This window comes from Venturia canescens, chromosome 11 (genome assembly GCF_019457755.1).
Source record: "Venturia canescens isolate UGA chromosome 11, ASM1945775v1, whole genome shotgun sequence".
Classification (NCBI taxonomy): Eukaryota; Metazoa; Arthropoda; class Insecta; order Hymenoptera; family Ichneumonidae; genus Venturia; species Venturia canescens.
In genome coordinates, this window is record NC_057431.1 from 8,329,919 (window position 1) to 8,356,180 (window position 26,262).

Genomic DNA, 26,262 nt, shown 5'->3' on the forward strand with positions numbered 1-26,262 from the left:
TTCGAAGGTCAAACTGCTAGGAGACTCGATCACGAGGAGGTAAAGAGTCTCGTGCGGATTCGGAGTCGAGGAGTCGTTCGTGTTTTCGGACAGCAGGTGAACCGGGCCGTGAAAATCTTCATCGAAGTTTATTCTGAGCGTGGGAATATTTTGCATTAATTTCACGAACAATTCTTCGACCAGGGGACTTTCGAAGTTGGCATTTTCGGGGAGCCTCGTTACGAGCTTAATTTGCTTTAACTGGAGCTCCTCGGTCACGAGTTTCGTCAGGTCGTCGACCCACTGGGTGCAGGTGACAATTTTTTGGGAAAGCACTGAACAGAGAAGCACACAAAGCAGGCAGATTTTCTTCATTTTCCTGCGACGCCGTCCGCCCGAAGCCGTTTTTGTGACTGGAGCAGCTTCGAGCTAATTTTTCATCGAAGCAAATCTCACGGTTTTTACTTCCGAGCGATTTCCCGTGTTCGCCTCTGATTCGCAAGCTATTTTTTAATGGCTAAGAGCTTTCACGTGTATTCCTGCCTTCCTCAAGCGCAATTTCCAATCGATTTTTCCAGCAGAGCTTTCATATCACGCGATTACAAACTTCTGCGAAATTAGCCCGTGGAAACTTCTCTGTTTCCTGGCAGCCACGAGAAAATTGAAAATTTTTATTTCCCTTGTCGTTTGTGTTGTTCGCGTGACACGGTTTTTCATCCCATTACGTTATTGAACGGTTTTTCCTTCGACCTGCAATCAACGAAACATTTCATTTCCGCTGCGCAATTTTACTTTCACCTTTTCTTATTTTCATTAACCTAATTTTATCATCGATCCGTAACAAGCTCCGGTGTTTTTTTCACCGATTTTCTTCGAACAAGTTTCACGTGACACCGGGACGACCATTTCGTCACCGGGGAAACGAGCGGGGCTCATAAAATCTGTAAAATATTCGTTTTTTATCACAACTCGGGGCTGCAACATGGTGAAAATGTGCTGAGCTTCGTTTCAGCAGTTTTTTTTTCATTTTTCCATTAATTTTGCTTTGTGATGATGAACATTTTTTTTTCCAGTTTTCAATGTCAATGTGCTCAAAATGTCCCAAAACGTGTGTGTATGTTATGGCACTGCAAAATTAAAACGCTTATAACTCGGAAACGGTTTGAGATACAGCTCTTCATTCTCTGATAATTTTGTCAGAATTTGTAAAAAATTATATACGAATCCTACGACGTTTTGAAATTTTCATAAAACGGGTGTCAACGCTCTAACTTTTGAAAATTTCAAGATTTATTGATAATTTTTTTTTTTTTTATAAATAGAGTATAATAATAGGAAGGTTGGTAATGAATTTGGGGAATATCGGTTGAGCGGTTTAAACTTTATGATTTTTTTTGAATTTTACGAAAATATGAGTTTTTCAAAAAATCGTCTAACCGCTTTAATTTTTGGAAATTTTGTAAGATATTGTGTATAAGTCTGTACTTCCTCTATACTTTCCACCAAAGTTGTCGGAATTATTTAATTTCAATGTAAATAGAGAAACGATAAAAATGTAATGTTGCAAACTGTTTTTTCTGATGGCTCGTCATTTAGTTTTTTTTAATGAATCTAAACAAAGAGATACATTACAGTTCGTAAAAGAAGGTAGAGAAAATACATTATTTCCTTGTATAAAAAAAAATGCTGCAAATTAAAATTTGCGAATTGCTTCCTCAAGATGGCACGGTGCTCAAGATGCACGATGTTCAAAGCGTCCTCTATTAGGAAGCCAAAATGAAAAATATAGCACCTCATAGAGTAATTTTGTCGTTCCAAAATCGAGCTTAGTCTTACTTAGTGCTAGTGGCTTAACCTAACATTTCAAGCCTATCATAATAAATAAAGTAAATGCAAAAAGTACTGGCCAGTTGAAAATTTCAAAATGGGGATAAACTTTCAACAACAATCGATAAACACAAAATGTCCAAAATCAACATAAAGAAAACAAGAGATTTCTGAAAGATGTGATTAAAATCAGAGTTAAAAAAATCAAAATAAGAAAAAATTGTACTGAAAGAAAAGTTGAGAACTGGAAACATAAAAATTTTGTAAAAAAAAAAAAAAAAAATATAAAAAACGTGAAAATTCTGAAAAATACTCAAATCGTAGTGACAAAAAATTCAATAGAAAAAAATGGAATTCCGAGAAACAGAAAAGGGAATGAAAATAAAAACTCGAAGCGGAAACCGGGGCAAAACGGAGCACTTAATAAAAATTGTCGAAAAAAATCTCAAAACCGAAAGAAAATAAGGAAATTTCGGAAGAAATTAAAATTTGGAAAAATACGTTGAAGTCTCAAAAGGAATTCTTTTTTTTTTTTTTTTTACTGCTTCTCAGAAAAAGTAATGGACTTTCATTGGATCGGAAAAGCAGTAAATTAAATTTCATGATTTTCATGAGGCCCCATAGAGCCTGCAAAAAAAAAAAATTACAACACGTTTCGTGATGTTTGAAAATAAAAAATGATTTTTTAAACTTTGAAGAACTCCGATGTTCCTTCGGGTGCCTCGTTTTGCCCCGGTCTCCCCTCTGCACCGGTGCGAGAGGCGGAAACTTTATGACGGGTGTTGATTCCGTTTAGTACGTGTCTCGCTTCATCAATGACTATCTGACGACATTTACTGCGCGGGTATAGAAAAATTTTACGGTTAAATGCGTAGTGAGCGAGTGAATTTGGGACGGAGTCGGGTGACTGTTGACCCAGACAGCAAAAGGAACAATAAAAGCATCGATAACGAGCGCAAAAATGTTAGAGAAGAGAAGCGTGACGGGGTTCATTGAAAAAGGAAAAATTTGTGTGCGTTGAAAAAATCTCAATTGTTTTTCTAAAATTCGAAAAACACAATTTTCATTAAAAATTCGAAATTCTTCAGCCAAAAGAATAATGAATCTCAAGGCATCGGGATTCGGGGATCAAAAGTCTAGCGACCCGGTGAGCTCGAATGCAGCGCTTCGGGAAGTCCGGGACCGTTGTAATTCTACTCGCGTATCAAAGAGCGTCCTCGTTAGGTTTACAACTTGCGGGCTACGCTTTTAATACACTGGTGAGGAGATCCACCCGAAGTTATTCCACAACGTGACCGGGGTCAGTGTGCCAACTACGATTTTTTCCTCACGATATTTATCTCCTGAGGGGTCTCTCTGACAAGTGCATCACGAATATAATAACGCTGAGAAAAAAAGATACGTTTTCGAGTGAAAACGGAAGAAAATCAACGGAGAAGATCTGCAAATTATTAACAAAGCTTAGGTGCTTGAAATAACGTTGATGGTGAAAATAGTTGAATATAAAAAAAAAAACAAACATTTATTACAGCGGAGGGGAGGTGAAGCTGGAGCGAATCTTTCTGAATAAAAAAATTCCAATTACGATAATAATAATGATTTTATAAAATGAGTTAAAATTAGAAAAGTATTGAAAAATTTTTCACGTTTTAAACATTGAATAATACATTTTCAAGCACAAACGTTGCGATGAAAACAAAATTTTTATTCTTTCCATTTTCTAAGCTTTACGACCTTAGCTCGACTTTATTCGTTTCGTTCCAAATTCATTTGAGATTATTAATATTAATATAATAAAATTAGATTTATTATAATAAAATAAAATAATAATAATTAATAATATAAATGAAAAAATATTTAAAATATAAATTATTAAAAATGATTGTTAAAAAATTTCAATAATAATTTTTTCTTACAGATAAATAAATCTGTCTATTTAATACTGAAAGAATATTTAACAAATATTTGACAAAATAATTTTAACTTAAGAAAAACACCTGTTTAATCTTCGAATTTCACATTTCCTTTTATTTTATAATTACTTATTAATATTTTATTAAAATTCATTAATTATTAAATTATTAAATTCGTTTAATTTTATTCATATTAATATAATAAATTAAAATTCATTATAGTAGAAATATATATTCCAAATAATATAAAATAAAGAATATTAAAAACATAAATTTTCAAAAATTATTAAAAAAGAAAAATTTTTTAATTACGTATTAAAATTAACCAAAAATGATTATTCAAAAATTTCGATATTAATCCTTTCGTCCCAACAAATATTTATCAAAATAACTTTAATTTAAGCAAAAAAGCCAGTTAAATCTTCGAATTTGAGAATAAAAAATGAAAAAATAGGTAAAAATGATAATAAGATTGGAACAGAGGAATATTAATGTCTCGTTTATCTGTGTTTTCTCCCACTCTTAGGGCTAAATGATGAAGCCAAGATTCGAGCCGATTTTAATTCGAGTCATGCTTCATCCCTGGATCTTCGTACGATTAAGATAGCTAGCCGTCGAGGGCTTTTGTGTTGAGCCGAGTACGATCAATAGGCATTTTGAAGCTAAGCGTCCGAACAGATTGTAAGAAAAAGAGAGAGAAGGCGAGAGAAAGACGGACAGAAGGGAAGAGAAGCAGAAATAGAAAGAGAGAGAGAGAGAGAGAGAAAAAGAGAGAGAAAGGTTTACAGGCGAATGTTGGAAAAAGAGAGAAAGAGTGAGAGAGAGAATTAAGGCGAGAGATACGGGATAACGGGTCTTGGCGAGTAGGTCGATACGTGCAGCAGTTGACACCGATTAGGACATGCTTCTCTCCAACTTTGTTGAGCTAGTAGGGAGACGTATGGAAAACTAGTACGTAAAGCCATCAGAATTTGTATATGAACGTGCGAGCGTGCATATTGAGTGGGGAATATTAAGGAAGTTGAGGCCGTACAGTCATTTTTTTACCCAAAAGTTATGACCTGTGTGAAAGAGATTATTATTAATATAATCTCAGCAAATCTCCTAATAAATCTGAAAAAATTGACAATGTTCAGAAAGCCTTGCTCATGTTGCCCAAAAAATTTCATACTTTTAGCATCATTTTTGACGGAGATATCACTGAATGTCTCTTGACTTCTATAAAGTTACATGTTATTTGACTCAAATTGTTATTGATTTTTCTCAGCAACGACGCTCCTAAACTGTCTGAAAATTTAACTGATTTTTTTTTACACTTCACTTTACAAGATGCAGTCGGTTTAAAAGCGATGACATAATTTTCATTCTAATCCCTCAACTTCCTTAAATGCAAATAACATTTTCATACGTGATGTCTTACCATTCCACATTTGAATCACCATGTTTCATTTGAATTATATATCGTTATAACCCTTAAGGAAGTTGAGGCTGTACAGTCATTTTTTTACCCAAAAGTGATGACCTGTACCTTTCAAAAGTTAGGACAGTTTACGGTTTAGCAATGTTGCATACACTTTAAAGAAAAGTTGGGGAAAAAAAGACGAAAAACTGGTGAAAGCTCAGTCGAAAACACGAACAGTGACGATCCTAGCCTCAAAAAACTGCACGGAAAACAGATTATTATTAATATAATCTCAGCAAATCTCCTAATAAATCTGAAAAAAATTGACATTATTCGGCAAGCCTTGCTCATGTTGCCCAAAAAATTTCATACTTTTAGCATCATTTTTAACGGAGATATCACCGAATGTGTCTTGACTTCCATAAGATTACATGTTATTTGGCCCAAATTGTTATTGATTTTTCTCAGCAACGACGCTCCTAAACTGTCTGAAAATTTAACTGATTTTTTTTACACTTCACTTTATAAGATGCAATCGGTTTAAAAGCGGTGACATCATTTTCATTCTAATGCCTCAACTTCCTTAAGGACGAAGGGGAGCGACTTTTTTCGGCGGAGTCAGCCGCGCGAGCGGTGGTCAAATGAAAAATCGGAAAACTTGATCCCATCATTCGCGGGAGGAAATGAAGTCTGAAAATGGAACGAAAAAGGACTGGCCGGTGAGGACGAGAGTTTTTCTGACCTCGGAGCAGCCTCGCCGGCTCTTTTTTCCTGTGTGCTCCTCCCCATAATTTACAATGTTTACGAGCCCCGCGAAGCCGCTTTAACGAGCCATTTATCCTCGCGAGCAGCCAAGAATTATTCTGGAAAATAAAAACTCGGAAGAAGCGCTCGGCCATGTGTGCACGTCTCCCCGATCTGGGGCACGAGATCCTCCAAGGGCCAGTAACCTTCTCTCTCTCTGATGGGCTCGGCAAAAAAGTTGATGAAAATTAGGGGAAAGTTGTCCTGAACCTCGTGACTTTCTCCACCTCTCGAGTCCCGCTGCCTCCAAAATAACGCCGGACGAAAAATCCAAAATCCGCTGCGACGGTGCCTTCGTTTTTTTTTCCAGTCTGGAAGATTCTTCCTGCTAGAAATCACGAATTCGAGTCGTTTTCGTCGCTTCCCCGGAGAGCCTCCGCCTGCTCGCCCCGCCGGGCTGCCAGGAACTCATTCAATTTTTCTTAAAAGTCTTTTGAAGCTTCCCTTCATCGCGGACGTCGAAACGAATCGTCTTTTTTTTTTTTTTTTTTTATTGGGAGCTATAGCAGCCTCGAAATGAGCTGAGAAGTGCTGCCGCTCTTTACGAGCTGATAACGTTGCACCGTTCGATTCGTCGCGATAGATACCAACTAACAGTTGTTTCTCGCTTCAATCCTTCGGATATTTCTCACCAATAAAAGAGCCTCAGTATAACCACCTCGCGGGGGCCGAGCGGAACGAGCTGCTGAGAAAATGCTCTAACGCTCCTCGTAACGACTTAACTGTAACCCCTTAAAACAATTTTTTTCTTGAAACACGTGTATCCATGTAAGCGTCGATCTCTAATGGACCGAACTGATGATCCCCGAGCTCGTGCTCACTCGAAGGAATGCGCGATTGGTCCTGCTCAATAGACGAATGCTTTCAGGCCCTGCAATCGCTGGCCGATATATTCAATCACACGCGTGTACTCGTCCGGGGCCGTATAAATATGGATGCGCGCTGGATCGAACTTTCTTCAAGTCCCTCCGAAGCGTGGGAGGCACGAGCGGCCCCGCAGAGTGCACTTTTAAGGCGCTTTTGACGTGAAACCAACCAAAAGTTTTGGCTTTCAATAAACAAAATGATTTTTAAGACTCTTCGGTCTTTAAGGATTGCGTCTTATGGAGTGAAGCGTAAAAAAAATCAGCTCAATTTTCAGACAGTTTAGGAGCGTCGTTCCTGAGAAAAATCAATAAACAATTTGGACCAAATAACATGTAACCTTGGGGAGGTGACATCCCGTAAAAAATGATGCTAAAAATATGAAATTATTTTCGCAACATGAGCAAGGCCTGCTGAATAATGTCAATTTTTTTCAGATTTATTGCATGGGAAATTTACTGAGATTATATATTAATAATAATCTGTTTCCCAAGCAGTTTTTTCAGGCTAAGATCGTCACCGTCCGTGTTTGCGACTGAGCTTTCACCAGTTTTCCCTCTTATTTCCCGACTCTTCTTTAAAGTGTATGCAACATTGCCAAACTGTAAACTGGCCTAACTTCTGAAAGGTACAGGTCATAACTTTTGGGTAAAAAGAATGACTGTACGGCCTCAACTTCCTTAATCCAACGCTGTGAGACTTTCGTATGAATATTTGGGGTAACTGCACAGAAATATTTTCTGTTTTGTAGCAGCTGGCCTATATCGCCATTCTGTTACATTTCACCAAAGTACATAGTTATTTTGATCCAGAGTTGTCTCTAATTTCACTATGCAAATTGGTGAAATGTATAAAATTATTTGTATCGTTGAGTCCCACCGAAAAGAAGATTAACTTCTTATTTCGACTAATAAGATTTACTTCACAAAGTGCGCTCAAGAACGAAGCGACTGCTTAAAATTTGACTATCCGTCATTAGTTAATTTTCATCCTTATATACCCGCAACACTTCATCTACTTGGTGAGCATAGCGCGAGTTTTGCTATGCTATCGAGCAGCATTCAGCGCGGTGGAAAGGAAAATACGAAACTATTCAATTTTTCGTATAGCGCAGAGAAATTATTGCTATGTTATCTCCTTAATTTTCATAAAATCATGATTTACTATGTTTCAATAAAAATTCACTCGGCCTCGATTTAAGGAGGGTGGCTACACTCGTCAAAATGATAAGAAATTGATCAAATTTGGTTATAATGTTCTTCAACATCAAGTCCGAAGACACAATTTTTTTCAAAATTTTCTTCTGCTTAGTTATCGAGTAATTACGCATTAAAGCAGATTTCTTATGCCCGGAATGTATACCTATATGTATGGAAACGCTATGCTTATACACTTGAACTTTAGTGATCAATTACTCGATAACTGTACAGAAGAAAAATCTTAAAAAATTTGTATTGTCAAATTTGTCCCTAAAGAATATGTTCACCAAATTTTATTAAATTCTTATCATTTTGAAATTTTTAATGTATTTAAAATGGTTTAGCATGGCAACATTGTATCGTCGGTAGCCACCATCCTTAACTATGGACTGCGGTAATGATTCCCCAAAATTTTGCACTATTTGACACACTCTGTATCGATTATTACTGTAATATTTATATGCTCTGACGTTACTATAAAAACGTAGTAATTTTTCGTATAAAAGTCTCTCCGTCAATGAGATTCGAGTCCGGGTTATCCCGATTTAAATATTACGGAGGCTTCCACTCATTTGATGCAATCGCATTCGATTAGTTCATCGGTGCGTAAGCGCCGATGTCGTCGAGTTCGTAATTAATGCCGATCGAGAGTCTTTGGGTTCCACCTCGCTGTGCGCGGAGAGAAAAAAATAATAAGAATTATTACGCCGCCACAGTGTCAGGATTCTATTTCGCCCATTTCGAGGGTTTTTACCAAAAACGTTGTTATTTCCGGGTCGTTTCCAAATGAACATTTCTCAATTCACATATGAATTTTCATCGACTTCTTACGTCGGAAAAAATGACTGTTGGTAAGAATTAATAAATATTACTGCATAGAACACCGCTCCTGTGGCAGCATAGTAATTTTCACTAGAATTTTCTCTTCGTGCACGAGTTTTAAGGTATAACTGGATGGATAGGCTCAACCAAAAATTATATCTGATTGGAATTTCCGTACTTCGCGATGCAATAAAAATCTGAAAAAATTCAACAACATTTGGAAAGCTATGAGCAACGATTATCAATAATAATATTGCCCAAAAGTTAATAACAAATTGTTTAAACAATTAATCATTCAATAATCTTGCGGTGACCTATTGTTTTTTTTTAAGAATCAAATGTGTGTATTTTTCCGAATGCTCATGAATTTTTTTCCGAATTTTCGTGGATTTTTGAAACATCTTGAAAAAATTTTGAAAAAAATTTTAAAAAATTTGAATTTTGGATATGTTTCAGAAGACATATTTACCATCAGTTTTGAAAAGTCTCAAGGTTACCGGATCAAAAATGTACAAATAGAGCCACTTAAAAAATTTAAAAAAGGGAATTTCAAAAATCCATGAAAATTCTGAAAAAAATCATGAGCATTCAGAAAAATGCGCACATTCGATTCGTAAAAAAAAAACAATAGGTCACCGCAAAATTACTGAATGAATGAGTCCAGTCGCAGAGGTCTGTGTGTTACGTTCCGGTAGAGGATATTGAATTGAGGTATTGACTCTTATTTCGGGTCGAGACACTCAAGTCCTTTACTCAGGGACGAGAGCCACGTCTGTTGAAAATGGGAGTAAAGAGAATGATTTTTGCGAGTTCGAATGTTGCAACCCTGATGACGTGCAGGTGTACCCTTTGAGGTGTGATGATGTATATTCTTCTTTTATATTTATGCAAGTACTCACAAGATTTCCCTTGATTGTAAACGTAGATTATTTTATTATTCGGATTTCTTCTTGATCCTTTCCTTTCCTTTACAATGTCCGGTTTCGAAGATAAGATAAAATGTCGATTATAATATTTTTCATTATAATTATTTAATTATTTTTGGGTTAAGCGAAGATTTCGTTAGATTCTGATTTAAGACAATCCTTTTAGATTTCGCGAAGTTGAGACTGGCGTTTGAATTTGCGATTATTTCTCGAAATTTTTCCAAGTCCCCCGATTAAGACTGGATTCGGACGAAAATTCTTCCAAGTCCTTTTCTCAATTGTTTTAAAATAAACTGGCGTAGTGACGGCTTTCCAAAGGCCGCCGAAAAAATGGCACACTGGGCTCTTTGTGACCCAGTTTAAACAGGCTTCGCCCCCATTTGACTACTCTGTTAAGGATCTCCCAAATGTACGATCGATTCGTTTGCAGCGCAGAATGTTCGAGGATGTCATCCTTTTTTTCGGCGTGGGATAACCCATCCTTCGTTGTGGAATTCGTCGCATTGATTGTCTTACATAATTCTTCCTTCACTGAAGTCTTTCTTTAGAGAAACTTCTTTAGAGATTATAACTTCGTCTCTTATGTTTTACGGAATTCAATAGAGCCATATTCTGTGTTTACTATTCCTGTCTATTTCGGCTTAGTTTAGGTCAGAGGGCATTATCAAGACGTAACGTGCGAGCTTCCGAGCTTCGATCAAAGTCCCCTTTTTCGCTGAGCACTGGGATGGGAGAGGAAAAGTGGTTTTCGTTTTTCAATGGCTTCCGGACGGTTTCGCAGACTTTCGGAAGGCTCCGGAGCAAGGAGCTGGGAGATGCTGATCCGAAAATGGACAAGCGAGTATCGGAAACAACGAGGAAGTTCGGATCGGCCTGACACATTGCGGGTGATGGGGAGAAAACTTTCTCGAGCAGCTCTTCGATAGATCGCGCCGACGCGCGACGTTCTCCACGTCGGCGGTGAGGTCGGGTCAGGAGGACGTGAACACGCTCGAGGCCTTGCGCCAATGGCGAGAAGCCGAATCTTCGGACGCTGCGATCGAGACTGCGGCGAATAGTGAAGGAGGAGGAAGCAACGTCGCGTCTCTTTCCAACGGTTTCTCGATATAATAATCATGACACGTCTTCCGAGAGTCGATTATATTGGCCTGTCTAACGCTAGCAGCGAGCAATCCTTTCCAAATCTCAAACTCCATTAAAAGCGTTCGATGTTGTTTCGATGGGGAGGCAATTCATTTGTATACAAATAGACTGAAGGTGGCTTCGGGATTGGGGAACTAGGCGAGAAACCGCTCGTGGTAATGGCCCCGAAATGTTAAGGTAGTCTGATGAAATGCCCATCGTAAGGCGTTGCCCTCCCGCAGGTCAACCTGCAAGAAACGATGACGAAAGCTTGACGTTTCTGGAGTGTCTTCCGATCCTCGTGGGCCTTCGGTACCGTTACTCAAATCTTAGACGATCCGGTCGTTAGACTCGACGATGTGGGATTGACGCGGTTCGCCACCTCAGTCACCGGATATTGGGTCAAAGCGATCTTGCACCTTGATGACATTGGTTCTGGTCGATATTTTCAGCTGAGCGCTCCACTCATGACATTTTTAGTCCTCCACCTCGAGCGAGGGGTTTTACAGTTTGATATCCGAGCCTCTTTCCGTGCCCATCGAGACAGCTTTCGAACCTTAATCCTCCAGGTCCCTCGAGCAAGTTCCACGTGGTCTTGGATTCTTGGATCTTTGGTCACGTGACCCCGTGAGGTTTGGCATCTTCGAGTGCGGACTCGCCACGGGTATAGAAGCTTCCAGACCAGGAATCTCGGCTCAATGACCTTGAACCTTGGCCGATGCTACCAAAAGCAGCAGGACCCTGACGAGCAGGACCCAAAAACTACGAAAAAGCGCGCTTTTTTCGTCATTTTTTGCAAATAAAATAGCTCTGCTGAAAATTTCAAAATTGAACAGTTCTGGAGGTTTTATCAACGAGTCGTCGAAAAACGTGGTTTTGGGGAGAAAGGTCTTTATCAAATTAAAATACGATTAAATATGTATACTTTCGAAAAATGCAATAAAAAAAATGGATCTTTTTGAAATTTTAAGGTAGATGGGTGAATATTCGCTATCCAAGATTACGCGGTGATATTTTTGGTAGGCAAAAATGAATACGCACTGGATAGATTTGCAAAATTTCGACACTAGTTACCGTGCAGTTTAGCAGCAAATTAATTATTGAATATCGACTTTTCTCTGACACTTATCACTCCGGCATATGAAAGCCGTACACACATCAAAAGTTGTTGAATTTTTTCGTTAGTTATATCCAAGATTTCGCAAAAAAAAATCGATCGTTGTATTTCGTGGATATTCAAGAATACATGAGTATTTTAGTTTTTAAACTTTACCATTGAAAATCGGCTGAAATATGAAAAAATATCTCATAAGAAACCATTCGGATTACACGACAAATGGATCAGTAACGTTTGACATGGCTGCATTCAATATACGTTCGCATGTGACGTCAGTTCGACCTTTTGGTCATATTTTGTCGTTCGTTAGCTTCGCCACGTTTTTTCGTAAATTTTTACAAAACGACGATTTTTATCCCGGTAAACTTTTTGATCGTTCATTTTTTCATTTTCCTCCACTGCAATACTACTTTGGACAGTAAACTCACTTCACAACCTATAAAATTTGTAAACAAAAGTGACAGCGTGACATCAACAGCAGCGGCAGCTGCTGCACCACGCTAGTCAAAATGAACTCTTCAAACGTTTTTTTAATAATAAAATTGTATAAAAATGTTGACTCTTTACCAATTATATTTCTAAAATAATAAAATTATGGTTTCCAAGCAAGTTTCGTCTTTTGAAATTTTCGAAAAATATAGTTGCTGCAAAAATCACGTAGCCGTCACCCATCAACCTTAACGAGAGTATGCATTGATTAAACGGAATTATTGGAATCCAATGTGTACCCGAATCACACTTGGTCCAGGATCACATCTGGACCAAAAACGAATAGATTTCTCAGGCAAATGATCCTTCCTCCAGGTTTTCCAGGACACTATTAAGGTCGTGCTGCATGATTTAGCAGTCGAAATGATAACGCGCGTTAATTTTGCTGAGAAATGTTTGGGAGTGGAAGGAGTGACGCCTTCTTTGTGTATTATGAATGGAAGTGGTGAGGCGACGAGAAAAGGCAGCCTCCAATAGACCGCAGCCTTGCAGTGGAATGCAACGTCGATTTCTCTTCCTCTCTCTCTTCTTTGGCCTCTCGCTCTTAGGGTGGATTGCGTTCTATGCTCACAGTCACCGCAGATCATAAGTGGGCGACTGGTTTTTCATTGGCGATTTTAAAAAATGCTAATCGAGTGAAAAAGGTGCGCGACTATAAACTCGAACGATAAAAGTGTGAGAGGGATCTCGCGTCTGTCGGTGGTTGAAAATTTTTTTAAACGAGCAAGCACAAAAATGGGAGAAAGAAGAAAGGATCACCGAGAGACCGAGCCGCACGTAGATTTAAGGGGGCAAATCAGTGTGAAAAAAGGAGTTATTTGGACACAAAAAATTCTGTATGGTCCAGGGATGCCAGACTAATCGGTAAGAACTTGTTTTATAGCGATATTCAAGTTCGTTCAAAAGGGATTCTCTTCGGAAAACTTATCGTCATAGTCGCATCGTAGTTTTTTTTAAATTGTTTATTTTTTTATTAACAATATACTGCAAAATATTTGTGTAAAATTCGATTTGTTTTGAGTGGCCGCCATTTTTTTCTAATCAAAATTTTCAAATTTCCTACGATGCTGCGATAGCTGTACTATTATAATTGAACACTCTTTTTGAATTTTTCATTTCAGATATGCTTGCTGTAGCACTCGCGCTGTCAAGCACGAGCTCGGCAGTCTTTTTTGAGACGCCACTTTGCGAGCGCTCCTCTGCTTAACAAAGTGTACTAAAATTGAAGAAAAAAAATCCTCGTATCCTTCATTACTACAATGATGAATACACAAAATTTCAAATAATTTGATCGAGTCGTTTTTTCAAAAAAAAATCCCAAAAAATACCCCGTTTTTCAGCCTGCCACACTCATATTCCCCTTAATCAATTTCTTACATTCCCCATTTTTTTCATTTTCTCCTTTCATACAAGATTTCTCGCACGCGAAGAGTTCGACTTTCGGCAGGCCCAGTTGCCCTGCCTCGGTCCTCAATTTATCGCATTGATTCTCCATTCGCTATTCCTCAAGATAAAATAATCGTGCATGGCAAGAGCACACGCGAGGGACCGAAAAGTTCGCACTTTCTCGAAAGTTCTACCAGTTCCGCGTGGCTCCAGAGAGGGAGAATTACACACCGAGACACGAAGATTCACTCAACTCGTTGCAAATTTCCCCGGAAAATGTGCGCAGCAAGTGCATAAGAATTAATCGATCGGGCACACGCTCCAATCTCCTCGTTTCTCCATTCAGTCATTGGCCCCCCTTTTGCCGGCCTCGGAGGCTCCTTCATGCCCCATAAATTCTTCCTTTTCGTCCTACAAAGTGCGGCAAAACAATAGAAGCTTTGTGCGCTCGCACCGTCGAAAATGTCGATCCAATCGTTAGAAGCCTTCACAAAACGAGTCGAAAATTGGATGTTAATTATCCAATGAAATAATAATAAACTTGGATAAATGTTACGCCTCTTTGAATAATTAAAAATAAAATAAAGAAAGAAATACGCCAAGCGAGTGCAAACAGAGAAAAAAGGCATAATAAAAAGTTAATGAAAAACTCGATTTATAAATCGTTCCTCGGGAGTTTTATTGCGATTGGATGTGGTGGCCCAGAAAATTAAAATTTCACGCGAAGCTCGCAATAAATCTTATCTCGAGTTGCGCGAGAGAAGATCGCGTGGGCAATGACTGCGAATCGGTATGCGAAAGCGGCCAATTACTGTGCCACATTTTTTTTTTCCCCACCTTACGAGAGAGTAGAATACAAGTTTCGCGTACTTCGTTGCCCGGCGGCTATCGATTTCCGTTTTGCATGTACACGAGTGGCTAAGTACACGCGTTTTACGATCGTTTCTTCGTGCCTCTTGACGCGAGGTGAGCAGGAGAGGGACGGAGATCGTTGCCGGCGCGAGGACCCGGTGGAAAACGAGCGAAAAACACGTGCTGCCATTTTCTTTTCGTCATAGCCAAATGATCGAAAAAGAGGAGACGAAGGATGCGAAATGGAAGAAAAACGAAGAGCAGTTTGGCTCTCCTCTCGAGCGAAATTCAAAAAGTATACGAAATATGTTTAAAACACACAGACAAAAAGAGAATTCTTCGAGAAAGGCACAACGTTCTACATTTCACTGTACAATGTTTCGAGGAAGAGCGACGAATTCGAGGCCAGAATGCAACGAACTAAAATCCACTTGCCCGCATTAATTATCGGATTTTCATAATGGACAAAATCCCGAAATATTTACACCAAAATTGAGAATTAACATTTATTTTCACACAAGTTTATCATCATTTTTCATTATTTCTGTTTATTGAAAAATAAATTACAAATAATAGTCGTGCTGAAAAACACGTTAAGCGCAATGCCACGTAGATTCGACGTTGGTGTGTCTGCGAACTCGACGCAAGGACGAAGATCGATGACCACAAACCGGTGCTGTAACCGCATCCCAGCGAGATTCAATATTACGAGAAGCATCGAACTGTAACATAATTGCACGCCATTGTTCATCGCCTTAATTGGCACGCGCCTATTATCCCATGACTCGTTAATACGTACGTGCGGTATACGAACATTTATTTGTATTTTCACGTGTGCGTGGATGGACGTCTCGTAAAATGCATTTTTTTATTTTTCGCTTTCCTACTTGCCGCATCTGGTAAATTATTTTCAGAAAACAGAAAATATGGTGATTTTTTTTTTTAATTTTTATTCTCATATGATTTTTCCACTAAACACATCCAAGAAACAGTTTGGACAAAACTAAAAACTCGGTTCTCTTGAATGAGACATTATTAGATGTTGTAAAAAGAATTATTTTACGCGGAAAAAAGATTTATAAGAAAAAAATTAAAAAAAAATAATTATTTTCATCATAAGTCATTGGATAGAAGAGGGAGAAACGAACTTAGTCGTATTCATTAGAAAACCCATGAAAACTTCACGGAGTGATGCCTTGAATAATTGAACAATTTTTTTGTTTTTTTTGGTAAATTTTTATCTTTCAATTTTCCAGGCAAGCTTGACGTTTTGAGCGAAATTTTCAATTTTTTAAAGAGCTTCCAATTGTTCCAAGAAAATTTGTGGGTAAAAGTTTTTAATAAAAAGTAAAAAATAATGAATTTTTAAGGAGAATATAATGTGAAAAGTGAGAGGAGGAAAAATCAGCTCGCACCTTGACAAATATTTTTTTTACTTTTTGAATATTTGAATAAACGAAAATATGAAATTTCCTGCATCTCCATTCGATCCGAGATTTCCAATCGGAAGTGTCGTCCAATCTTCCGGGAAGATTGGCCCGGAGTTGTAAGAAAATGAATATTCCTCGGTGAATAAAATGAATTGAAATGAAATTTCACAGTTTCGCGAATTGAATTTCAGTGATCGATATTTGTTTCCCACGAAAAACGTTGAGGGACCCACGAGATCGTTCGATCCAAAAATCAAGCTCAATGCCCGTCGAATCTTCGAATTCGAATGTGACTAATCAGAATAAAATGGAATGAAAGGAGCGCGAGAGCAATTTTTTCAAAATGTTCCGCATCTTTAAGGCTCTTTCCTCTCTGTCACTCTCTCACCGTGGCGATATCCAAGTAGGACCCCCTTCCCCATGACCCTCGAGAGATTAGTGCTCCGGTCCCCGGAGGAGAAAGAGGGAAAGGGAGAGAGGGAATCCCCCACTTTTGGTTGCACCTGTGCAGGCTGAGAGATGTTGTGATTTCACCTGGCTTCAGTTGAGCCTACAAAGGTACGGAAGAAGGCACGAGATCGATCGCCAAAGTCTCGGGAAACGCCGGTCGATTCGAGTGGTCCCGGGAAGGTCCTCGCGAATAGGGAGGTCGAGTGAACAAAAGAAAGAGAAAAAAAATCGATTCGACGACGAGAAATCGGATCGAGGGTGTTGGGAAACCCGGTGAAAAAATGAGCCGGAAATGAGCGGAGAAGAGGGCTCAAAAGTGGCAAAATAATTTGGGGAGTTAAAAAACTTTCGGTTCCGAAAAAAAACGGCTGAGTGAAAGGAGATTTTCGATGATCGTTTACGAGCCCGAGAACGGAGAGTGTCGCACCTGCGCGCCCGGTGAAATTAGCGGATAAAAAAGGGCGCGATAAAAGGAAATAATTGGGGCAAAAATGTGGCGTGCTGGACTTGCGCTCGGTGATAAACGGGCGACGAATTTTGCCCCCTTTTTCCCAAATTTCGACTTCTGACCTTTCCCTTGATCCGATACCTTCGCGGAGTTAAAAAATAAACAAAATATTCGGGGAAACAAGATTCTCCTTAATTGAGTTCGCGTAAGAGTTTTTCGCACCAGGAAACGTCTCGGAGGACTCTCACCTCCCGAGAATTATAACTCTTGGATAGTTTCGCTGGTGTGACGAGATATTCACGCACCGTGAAGATCGTGAAGTATCAGAAAAAACACTCGGCTTCGTATAAATTGATGGAAAAGAAACTGTTTTGTGAGGCAAGAGCGAAATTCGTAGCTCTGAGGAAACTCCCTCGGCTTACCGTTCCTTCGAAAAGGACTACCGATTTTTTCACTTGCAATCCTTAAAGACTCGAGGATGGATACCGTACTCGAAAAAATGGGGAAACTCAATCTGGTAATAATTTCCTCCATTTATTTAGTGGATTCTTCCCAAATAATTATTCCAGCTTTTCAACACTAATTTTTTGTGTGAACTCTTCGAGGCATGAAACGAGATCCCATGCCTCGGATCGCAGCAGAAAAAATTACGAAAAAGTCGTATTTCGTAACGGTGCAATTCTCCTCTTAAAATGAATTGCAACTTTTTCGAATACTTTAATTTTTTTGCTCGTTCCTTATTTCACTTTTACGATCTTCAATTTTCTTTACTGCTAATTTTTCAAATGAAAAGTCACACCGGGCATCCTCGTCGTATGAAAATTATTTATTAAAATTACCAGAAAAGGCTTCGCCGATTGAAAATTTATTGAAAAGAAATTTCCTTTGAAAACAATTGCTTGGGTATTCATTTTATCTTTGGCTCATGTTAAATTATTATCAATTTTATTAATCAGTTACTTTTGCAGAAAAAAATATTTCAATGAATTATTTTAATATAATTAATAATATAATAATAATTTAAATATAAAATTAATATTTATTGAATTTTATTGTTTACTTTATTGATAAAATGTCTACTGAACCTAATAAAAAATACTTATTCAAAATCCAAGATTTTTTGCCACTCTGCATACTCCAAAAGCCAACGATTGTTATCTCTAACAAACTACCGTTCGACTGGGTCGTAAAATTATGAAAATTTCCAACATAAATTCACCAAAAAAATAAAACTGTGAGATTCCTTAAAAAGAGTGATTAGGGTAAGAAATAATCGAGCAACCCAACAATATAAAAAATAAAAATGATAAATATCAAAAATGACTGAAAGTTTTCATTGTTTATCAAGATTGTAATATTATTAATAATTTGATACGAAAAAAAATCGCATCTTGCTTTCCTTGCCAACTGGTGACACCGGTTCAGCAACTAGCCTGATCTCATCGTGTCAGGATGACGTCGTTCTCTAGCTCCATAAGTTAATAAATGCATACTTGGGCCTGGAAAAACTGGGCTGTTGAACGACACAGCGTCTCGTTAAACGAGCATTCAAATCGACTCTCAATCAATCTTTTGCCTATTAATTTTCATTCGAGCATTTACAGACCCATGTAAATATGCATCAAATATGAATATCACAACGTTACGAAGGTGCAGACAGTAATAACGAAGGTTTCGTGTATATTTACATCTTTTTATTTACGTCCATTTAATGCGGCCATGAATAGTTGGAAAAACTTAAATCTTCGTATGAAGGAAAGAGCAAAATAGAATTAATAAAAATTTACATAAATGCTGATTAATTCAAGTTTTTACTCATCTAGAAATATGCATCAAAAGGACGAAAAAAACGAGCTTTTCAGTAACAACAATTCTGGTCCTTTCTTTGGACTTTTATTTCATTAATTTTAAGAATTCAAATGCTCATTTTTCAATTTTTTTCAAAATATTTTATTCATTTCGATTATTAATATACAATTTTTTTCATATTTAATTAATATTAATATCCAATAAAGTGACGAAAAGGAACGAGCAACAGATTATCGAATGCACATAATCTTGTGTCTTGATTGATTTACAGTTTTTGATCATTATTTTTTTTCAACTCGAATGATCGTACGAATAGTGAAGTGCTGATAAGCGAATTGATTTTCAATATACTATTGTAATTCGATTTAATTTCGAAATAAATGAAATATTATTTTTTTAAATTTATTTTGTTTTATTCGATTTATTTTTAAATAAAAATAAAAATTTTAAATCAAATGAATGAATTAAATTGTAAAAAAATGAATAAATCTGAAAAATAGCACGAGATTAGGGAAATGATAAGTTCGGTCAATGCAGGAAGTATCGATTGAAAATGTTTGTCGATCTATTTGTTATCTAATATGATTGGGAGGAAAAGAAACGAAAGATTTTTTAAATCAAAAAATGCATTAGATTTTTTGAATATGAAATTGAATTTATTTATCGTCACAGAAAAGTGGCTGAAGAAATTATGGTGGAAAATTTTGTAATAGAAAATTGCAGGTTTCGAAGATTGCTGTGATAGGATCTGAGAAAAATTGGTAGAGCAAAATATTCGATTACAAAATCCACGTAACATCGATTACAATTTTGTTTTTTATTTCATTTTTAATCTTGAAAAATTAGAAAGTCTCTTGTGACACGATTTATATTTGCATATTGCAAAACTTCGATCTAATTTGTCTGCTTGAGAAGAGAAATTTTTTTTTTTTTTTTTTCAATATTCTCCTATGCATCCATTCACCAGATGTGTAAAAGCGATTTCAGTTCACACGCTTCCGCGTTCAATGTATCTAATGAATTGCAAGCTGCGCGAGAACAGAAAAAAAATCACCTCGATTCACAGTCGTTGCAGCGCGTGGGTGTTCGATGAATTGTGCAAAAAACGGTTGGCCCATAATTTTACATGAATTAACATACTCGCCCACTGAATGGGGAAAAAAAATTTGAAAATATTTGTCAACAATTGTGCATTAGTTCCATAATTGGATAAAAAGACAATCGATTTTTAAATGAACGAAAGTAACGAAATAAATTTTCGAATTAATCATTTTGTTTGATCCAATTTTGTTTTTCGACTGCTCAAAAATGCTTCGATTCCTGCCTCCTTTTTTCCCCTAGATAAACATTATTTTTTCGAAATATATTTATGCGAATATTTATCAATACAAAAGCTCGAGTATTCATCATATTTATTTATTTATTTAATTAAATAATTTTATCTGTTGGATTAAATGGTAAAAATAAAAAATTTTGTATTGATTTTTTTTTTTCGCAAACAAAATCGAAATGAAGAATGAGAAATGATGGGAAGAAAAAAATTCATGTGCGCACGTGATTAATACTGGGCCACGTCACTCTCACCAAAAATATTCGACAAGTGAAACTTTGGCTCTCGATGTATCGGGACTCGACTCGAGTATGTATACATGAGCGCGATATCGCTTGTGGAGTGTCGAATCGCCGTCGATCGATCGGCGTTTGTAGTACCGTTCGCCGTTTTCTCTCGTTCCGTTCATCGACGAGGCAGAAAACGGCTGTTAAACTTGCAAGATTATTTACGATATACGCGTATGTCAATGGGACTATCGGCCTGGAACGCAAACTCCGGAAACTTCAAAATACTTAAAAAGTTGAAAAATATATGCATCGAGTCGGTTTATAGCGGTTTTATCGCGAGGCCATTTGACCTGAAACAAAAGAAAACTAATGGCAGCTCCTGCTTTCAAATATGCTCGTGTAAACATTCTTCAAATAATCTTTCAACCTCTCTTTAATGAAAAAAAATTCAAGCTTCTTTAATATTTAATTTTCTACCAATCTATCTCTTATTCAAATTTATATTTGGATTCAATAAATTTATATTTTCATTTTACATAAAAACTCGAAAAAAAAAAATGTTTATTTAAAAAAATGAAAAACTGGAAAGATTTCGATGAAAACAATGATACTGTTGCAGCTGATACATCATTGAAATAAAAGAAATGATAAAAAAAATTAAAAACGTTAGTGATGTTGTAGAAAAGTAAACAAGCATTGGTTTGACGATTATTTAAACGAACTTACCATAATTTCAAACCCGTTTGTATGGCGAACGAGGCTGCTCGTGTGATTCCAATAGAGAGATTATGGAGTAGGAAATTCTCACGATGATGAAAATAAAAGAAAAAAAAGGAAAAGACAGCCTGTAATTAGCGTCGTACATGTAACTCTGGGGAGATAAGAAATTCAACAGTGGCTGATAAGAATTCTTGGAGTTTGTTACGTTTCTAGTGGCACAGTTTTACTCGAGTGATTCCAAAGAATGGAATGAAAAAAAATTGAGCTCGTTCACACGGTGATTTGTGGATTGATTGAAAAATTTATTCGCCTCATTAAGGTCGTTTTGGCGCATTGAAAAATCGAGGGTCGTTCGAATCTCAGTGGCGTCATGACGAACAAATTTTTCTTGTTCGTTTTCTTTCAATGTTGGTGATGTTGAAAACTCCATTTTTTTTCTTCACTCTGCCATTTTTTTAAATTGAGAACTTTGACAAACTGTCATAACGGATTGGTCAGGGGTCAGGGCGACTCGCGCTCCATCCGCGTCGCCTCGAAGTCTCGGTGAAAATAGAATAACGATTGAGAATGAAGAGGCGAGAAAAAACTCGGGAAACTTCGAGCAATCCTCCTATTCTTGGGCTCGGCTACGGAAGGTTTTCGTTTTTCTCAATCAACCTTAATTTTATTCAGGCTTTTTTAATCACTCATTTTTTCGAGTTTTATTTTTTTTAACTATACACTGGAAAAATAGAATTGACGGTTCAACTGAATTTTTTTGGGGATCAACTCATTCTCGTGAATAAAATCAAATTCGTTGAATAAAATTCAAATTTAATTCATTGAAACACTTTATTTTTGATTAAACTAATGTTTTTGTGACGACCTTGGATCCACTCATGTTTTCTTGGACCAAGAAATTTCATTGGCTCACCTTCTGGCCTCAACGTAAGCCAGAAGTCAGTGCACAATTAATGGAATCTGAATTATTTTTTTTTTCAAATAAAAAAAAAATTTTTTTTTATTAATCTGAATGATTTTTTTAATTATTATTAATAATTATTTATTTAATATATATTTATTCATTATATATATATATATCATATTATTTTTATTAATTATTAATATATAACAGGTATTAATAAATTAATCGGAATGGTTTTACGAAAAAAAAAACTGATGCGAATCACTCTCATAATTTGATGAATTTGTTAATCGAGTAAGTAAAAAAATGTAGAATGCAGAAAATCAAGATAAAATAGAATTCGAAAGAATTTTATTCATCAATAAAATCATTCGAATCGTTGAATCTAATAAGTGACGTTTGCTGTTTTTAATTGCAGAGAATCCCGACGTGTCCGTTTAAGAGTCCACCGCCACTGAAGGAATTCGTGGGTCGCTGCCAAACAATGCCGTCACGCGTGAAAAAGTCATTCTGCGGATGTCTGCAGGTGAGGGCTTTATGAATAATAATGAAAATAATGCGAAAATTCATTAGCATTTTCCTTCTTGTGACGCACCAAATATTAGGCAGTAAATATTCAATCGAATCTCTTTTCGTTTGCAAAAGTCTCACGTACTGCGATCGATGCTGGTAAAAGTGAACGTGAGACGATAAATTCACAAATCAAATTATCTCACATTTGCATTATTCTTTCTTAGCTCTCACTTTCGAAAGAATTCATACGAAAGACTGCTTTTTCCTGCACACTTATTACTGTCATTTTTTACGCTACTCGTCTGTCCTCCAATTTGACGGTTTTAAAGCCCCATTCAAACAGCATAAAATCATCGTTGGAAGACAAAAAATATTTCGAATTTAGCTTACTCATTGCAATATACTTTTTTTTCGCAATTTTCATGGAAAATACGGTATTTTATGACTCTTCCAGCCCTCCAGCAAACGCACTCGACTTCTCGTTCCTCGTTTCATACTTAGAAAGTCTTGAATGCTTAGAAATAAATCAAATTTTTTAATCCAATTTCTCAACTTCCTACGAACTCGAAAGCTCGAGTTTCATTAAAACAAATGAAAATCAATGAAATTTCTTCAGAATAAAAAATTCGATATAAAAATAATAAAACTAAAAAAAAGGAACTAAAATGTCGGGAAGAATTGTTGATTAAGAAAGAACATTATTCCATCGAATAGAAAATTTGAAAAAAAAATCTTATAAAACCAATCTCCAATTAAATTTCAAAGCAATTATTCGAGCCAAATACGAATCGAATATTTTGATAATTCTCAGCTGCGTTTAGCGTCGAAAAATCGAATCTTCGATTACTCCAATTCCACAAATACAAGAAAACATTTTTTTCAACATACCCGATAGTTTGAGGCCGTATTTTGAATAAAAAATATTCGAATTCGATTGAAATTAATGGTAGTATTGAAAAAATAGTTTTTCCCTTGTGCTAAGCTTCGAAAATGATTTTCTAAATTGATACTACTGCGCGTGGAATTCGATCGAAGAATAGCCGAGTCCATCGAGTGCTCAAATGAGAGAGAAAATGAAAAATTCTCCCGCGCGGTCGTTTGTGCACTAACCGGAAGTAATGGTGCAGCATGACGCTGCAGGGAAATCGTTAAGCTCTCTCGCACACATCATACGTCAGTGATAATGGCCACGTGCATGCCTGCTGCTTTCTGATGAGGCCTATGCAAATTTACAATTTACTCAAGTTTTGCAAACGGTTCTGCGCGTACACACACCGAGACACAAAAGAGCTGAGAAAAATAATGTTAAATAAAATGCTCGGAATAAAGATCGCGAGCGAAGGGGCTTGGAAACGGACGTATAATTGGCGAGAGCACGCTTGATGGATTAATGTTAATGGAGCATTCTCCACACATTTACGGCCCGAGGCTCGCTCCTTTAATTCCGATTGAAGAGCATAATTTTTCTTCGATTTACTTTTTACAGGATTTTTTCAGTATTTTTCTTCTTGCCGGTACTAGTTCCTCGTTTTCTCGTCGTCCAAATATTCCTCGGTGTTTTCTCAACTCTCCGGACGAGAAAAGTCGAGCGGAATCTTCGGGCACGAAAAAACGGGGGAAGAGCTCAAAAGAGGAGGAAAAAATGTGTTTTTCGGTGTTTTTTCGCTTTCAAAAGTCCGATGGTGAAACAAAAAGATGGAGATAATCTTTTGGAAAATAAGAAACGGAGTGCAGAAAAGGAGCAGGCAGGAATGCGCATAGTTGGGAGCTCGACATTTGCAGCTGCGTCATTATCACAAGCATGAGCGAGACGAGAACAAGGAGGACGACGACGGGAAAGAAAATTGTGGAGTGTCGCGAATCGCAGTAGTCACGCCTTGGAGCGATGACGAGCGAGTTTACAGTTGGTTCACTCCATTTTTTCACCTTTTTCTAGCCGCGCGAGTTTCATTTTTTTCCCGATGAAAATACGGCTAATAGTTTATTTATTTGGGAAGAAAAAGCATGAGGCTGCGAATAAATGGGGAGCAATTGCTTCCTCGTTTGAGATGGAATTTGCTCGGGACTCGTGCGAGCAACGGGAGAGCGAATGATCGCGGAAAAACTTGAGAGAAAAGGTTAGCAAAGAAAACTGATGAAAGGGAGGAAAAAAATGGGAGTTTTTATAAAAAAATTGTTACAAATTTCTGAATGATTTCTCGGAACTGTTAAAACTCGTTCCGATCCTTTGTGTTCGCTCAGCTGGAGGCCTGGGAAACGAGAAACGAGAAGCTAAAAACGCTGGAACATCTTAAAAGAGAAATATGCTCGAGTGAAAGAACTTTTGAAGGATATTTTCGGCGATAAATAAAGAGAATAGTGAGCCGTTGGCCTCGAGCTTTGGCAGGGCTGCAGGACTCTCATTTGTCGAGAAATAAAAAGCTGCATCTTTATTCGGTGCTGGACGTTTGACTCCGGCGAGCTGTCGAGAAATGGCCTTAACGGAGTGTATTCCTCTTGTAGACGAACGTGTGACCATTATAAATAATTCAAGGTCTGTTGGCAGAAGAAAAAAGGCACGATATTCAATCCGCGTTCGTTGGGACGATTTCGAGCTCGGCGTGGAATCGCAAAGGACCTTGCAATGTCACGTTACGTACGTGAGTAAATATGCTCGTGAGTCGGTTCATCCCCCGACGTTTGCCAAGCCTCGTTTCCAAGCTGCGAGATAAAAAAATAATGACGACGAAGAAAATAAAAGGCCAACGCTTTATTTTATTTATGACAGGATTCCTCTTCGGCTCCTTTTTATATTCGTACAAAAAATCGAGCCAAGAATGCATATCCGAGGCAGATTTAACCTTGAAGGTTTTTCAACCCCGAGATAACGCGTTAACCTCTATCAACAGTATTTTTAAAAGCTGTTGGTACGAAACGATCGCTGGTCCAAATCGAGGCGATATACCAGCACCGTTTAATGGCCCAGCCAGTCAGGGTGGACCACTCTCCTGGGAAACCACTTCGAATTTTTTCCCAGTCGGTAAATAACCCCCGAAATAACCTTAAAAAGTTTCCTCGGATCTGCCCACACAAGCATCGCCGTTTCTTCTTATCGTGACAAAATTCCATGGAGTTTTCAACGCCCCGAACAAAAGTTTAAAGTCAAATTTAACATGCAACGCTGTACAAAAAAACGTGCTTGAGATCCTTCGAGTTTATTTATCGTCTGAATATACAAATCATAAAAGAGCTCGAGGCACGAGGCCTTTAGTCGTGAGAATTAGAGTCGCTTTTTCGACCACCGGATCGTTCAGTTTTTGTCGACAGGATATCCCACCGAGAAACTACCTTAAGGAAAATAATTGCTCTGCTTAAATTTTGTTTCCAATACTTATGGAGTGGGTTTGATCGATCCCAACAGGATTTGTTACCCTCAAAAATATTCGGGGGCTTAGGATAATGATTGTTTGACCCCCATTACCCCCTCAGACCTTCTAATTGAAAGTCAAGTGTCTAGTTACGATTTTTTGCTGTTAAAAATTGAGAATAAGATGAAAAAATTTATCGAATTCATGATTCATCGAGAATGTTATGCAAATAAATTGTTAATTTATTTTCTCGAATAATGAATAGCTCGCGACTGAAAAGAAGGTGAAGATAAAACATATCTGATTGGAGTTCTACAAGTAGATTTTGGACGTCGGTTAAGCGAGCCGAGCATTTTTGGAAAAACAATATTTATTATAA

At 37.3% G+C, this 26,262-nt stretch overlaps 1 protein-coding gene across 4 annotated transcripts in view; it reads left to right on the plus strand.

The window, feature by feature from the left end:
* The window catches only part of DAAM (disheveled-associated activator of morphogenesis-like protein), a 56,304-nt gene that overhangs the window by 19,648 nt on the left and 10,394 nt on the right, over positions 1-26,262 (plus strand). For 2 of the 4 annotated variants that reach the window (XM_043431592.1, XM_043431591.1), the window contains exon 2: positions 22,442-22,549. In XM_043431592.1, the coding sequence (XP_043287527.1) occupies positions 22,508-22,549 (42 nt within the window). In that variant the 5' untranslated portion in view covers positions 22,442-22,507. Of the gene's footprint in view, positions 1-17,493; positions 17,548-22,298; positions 22,318-22,441; positions 22,550-26,262 lie in introns of those variants that run through there. The other 2 variants (XM_043431590.1, XM_043431593.1) reach the window with 2 other exon arrangements.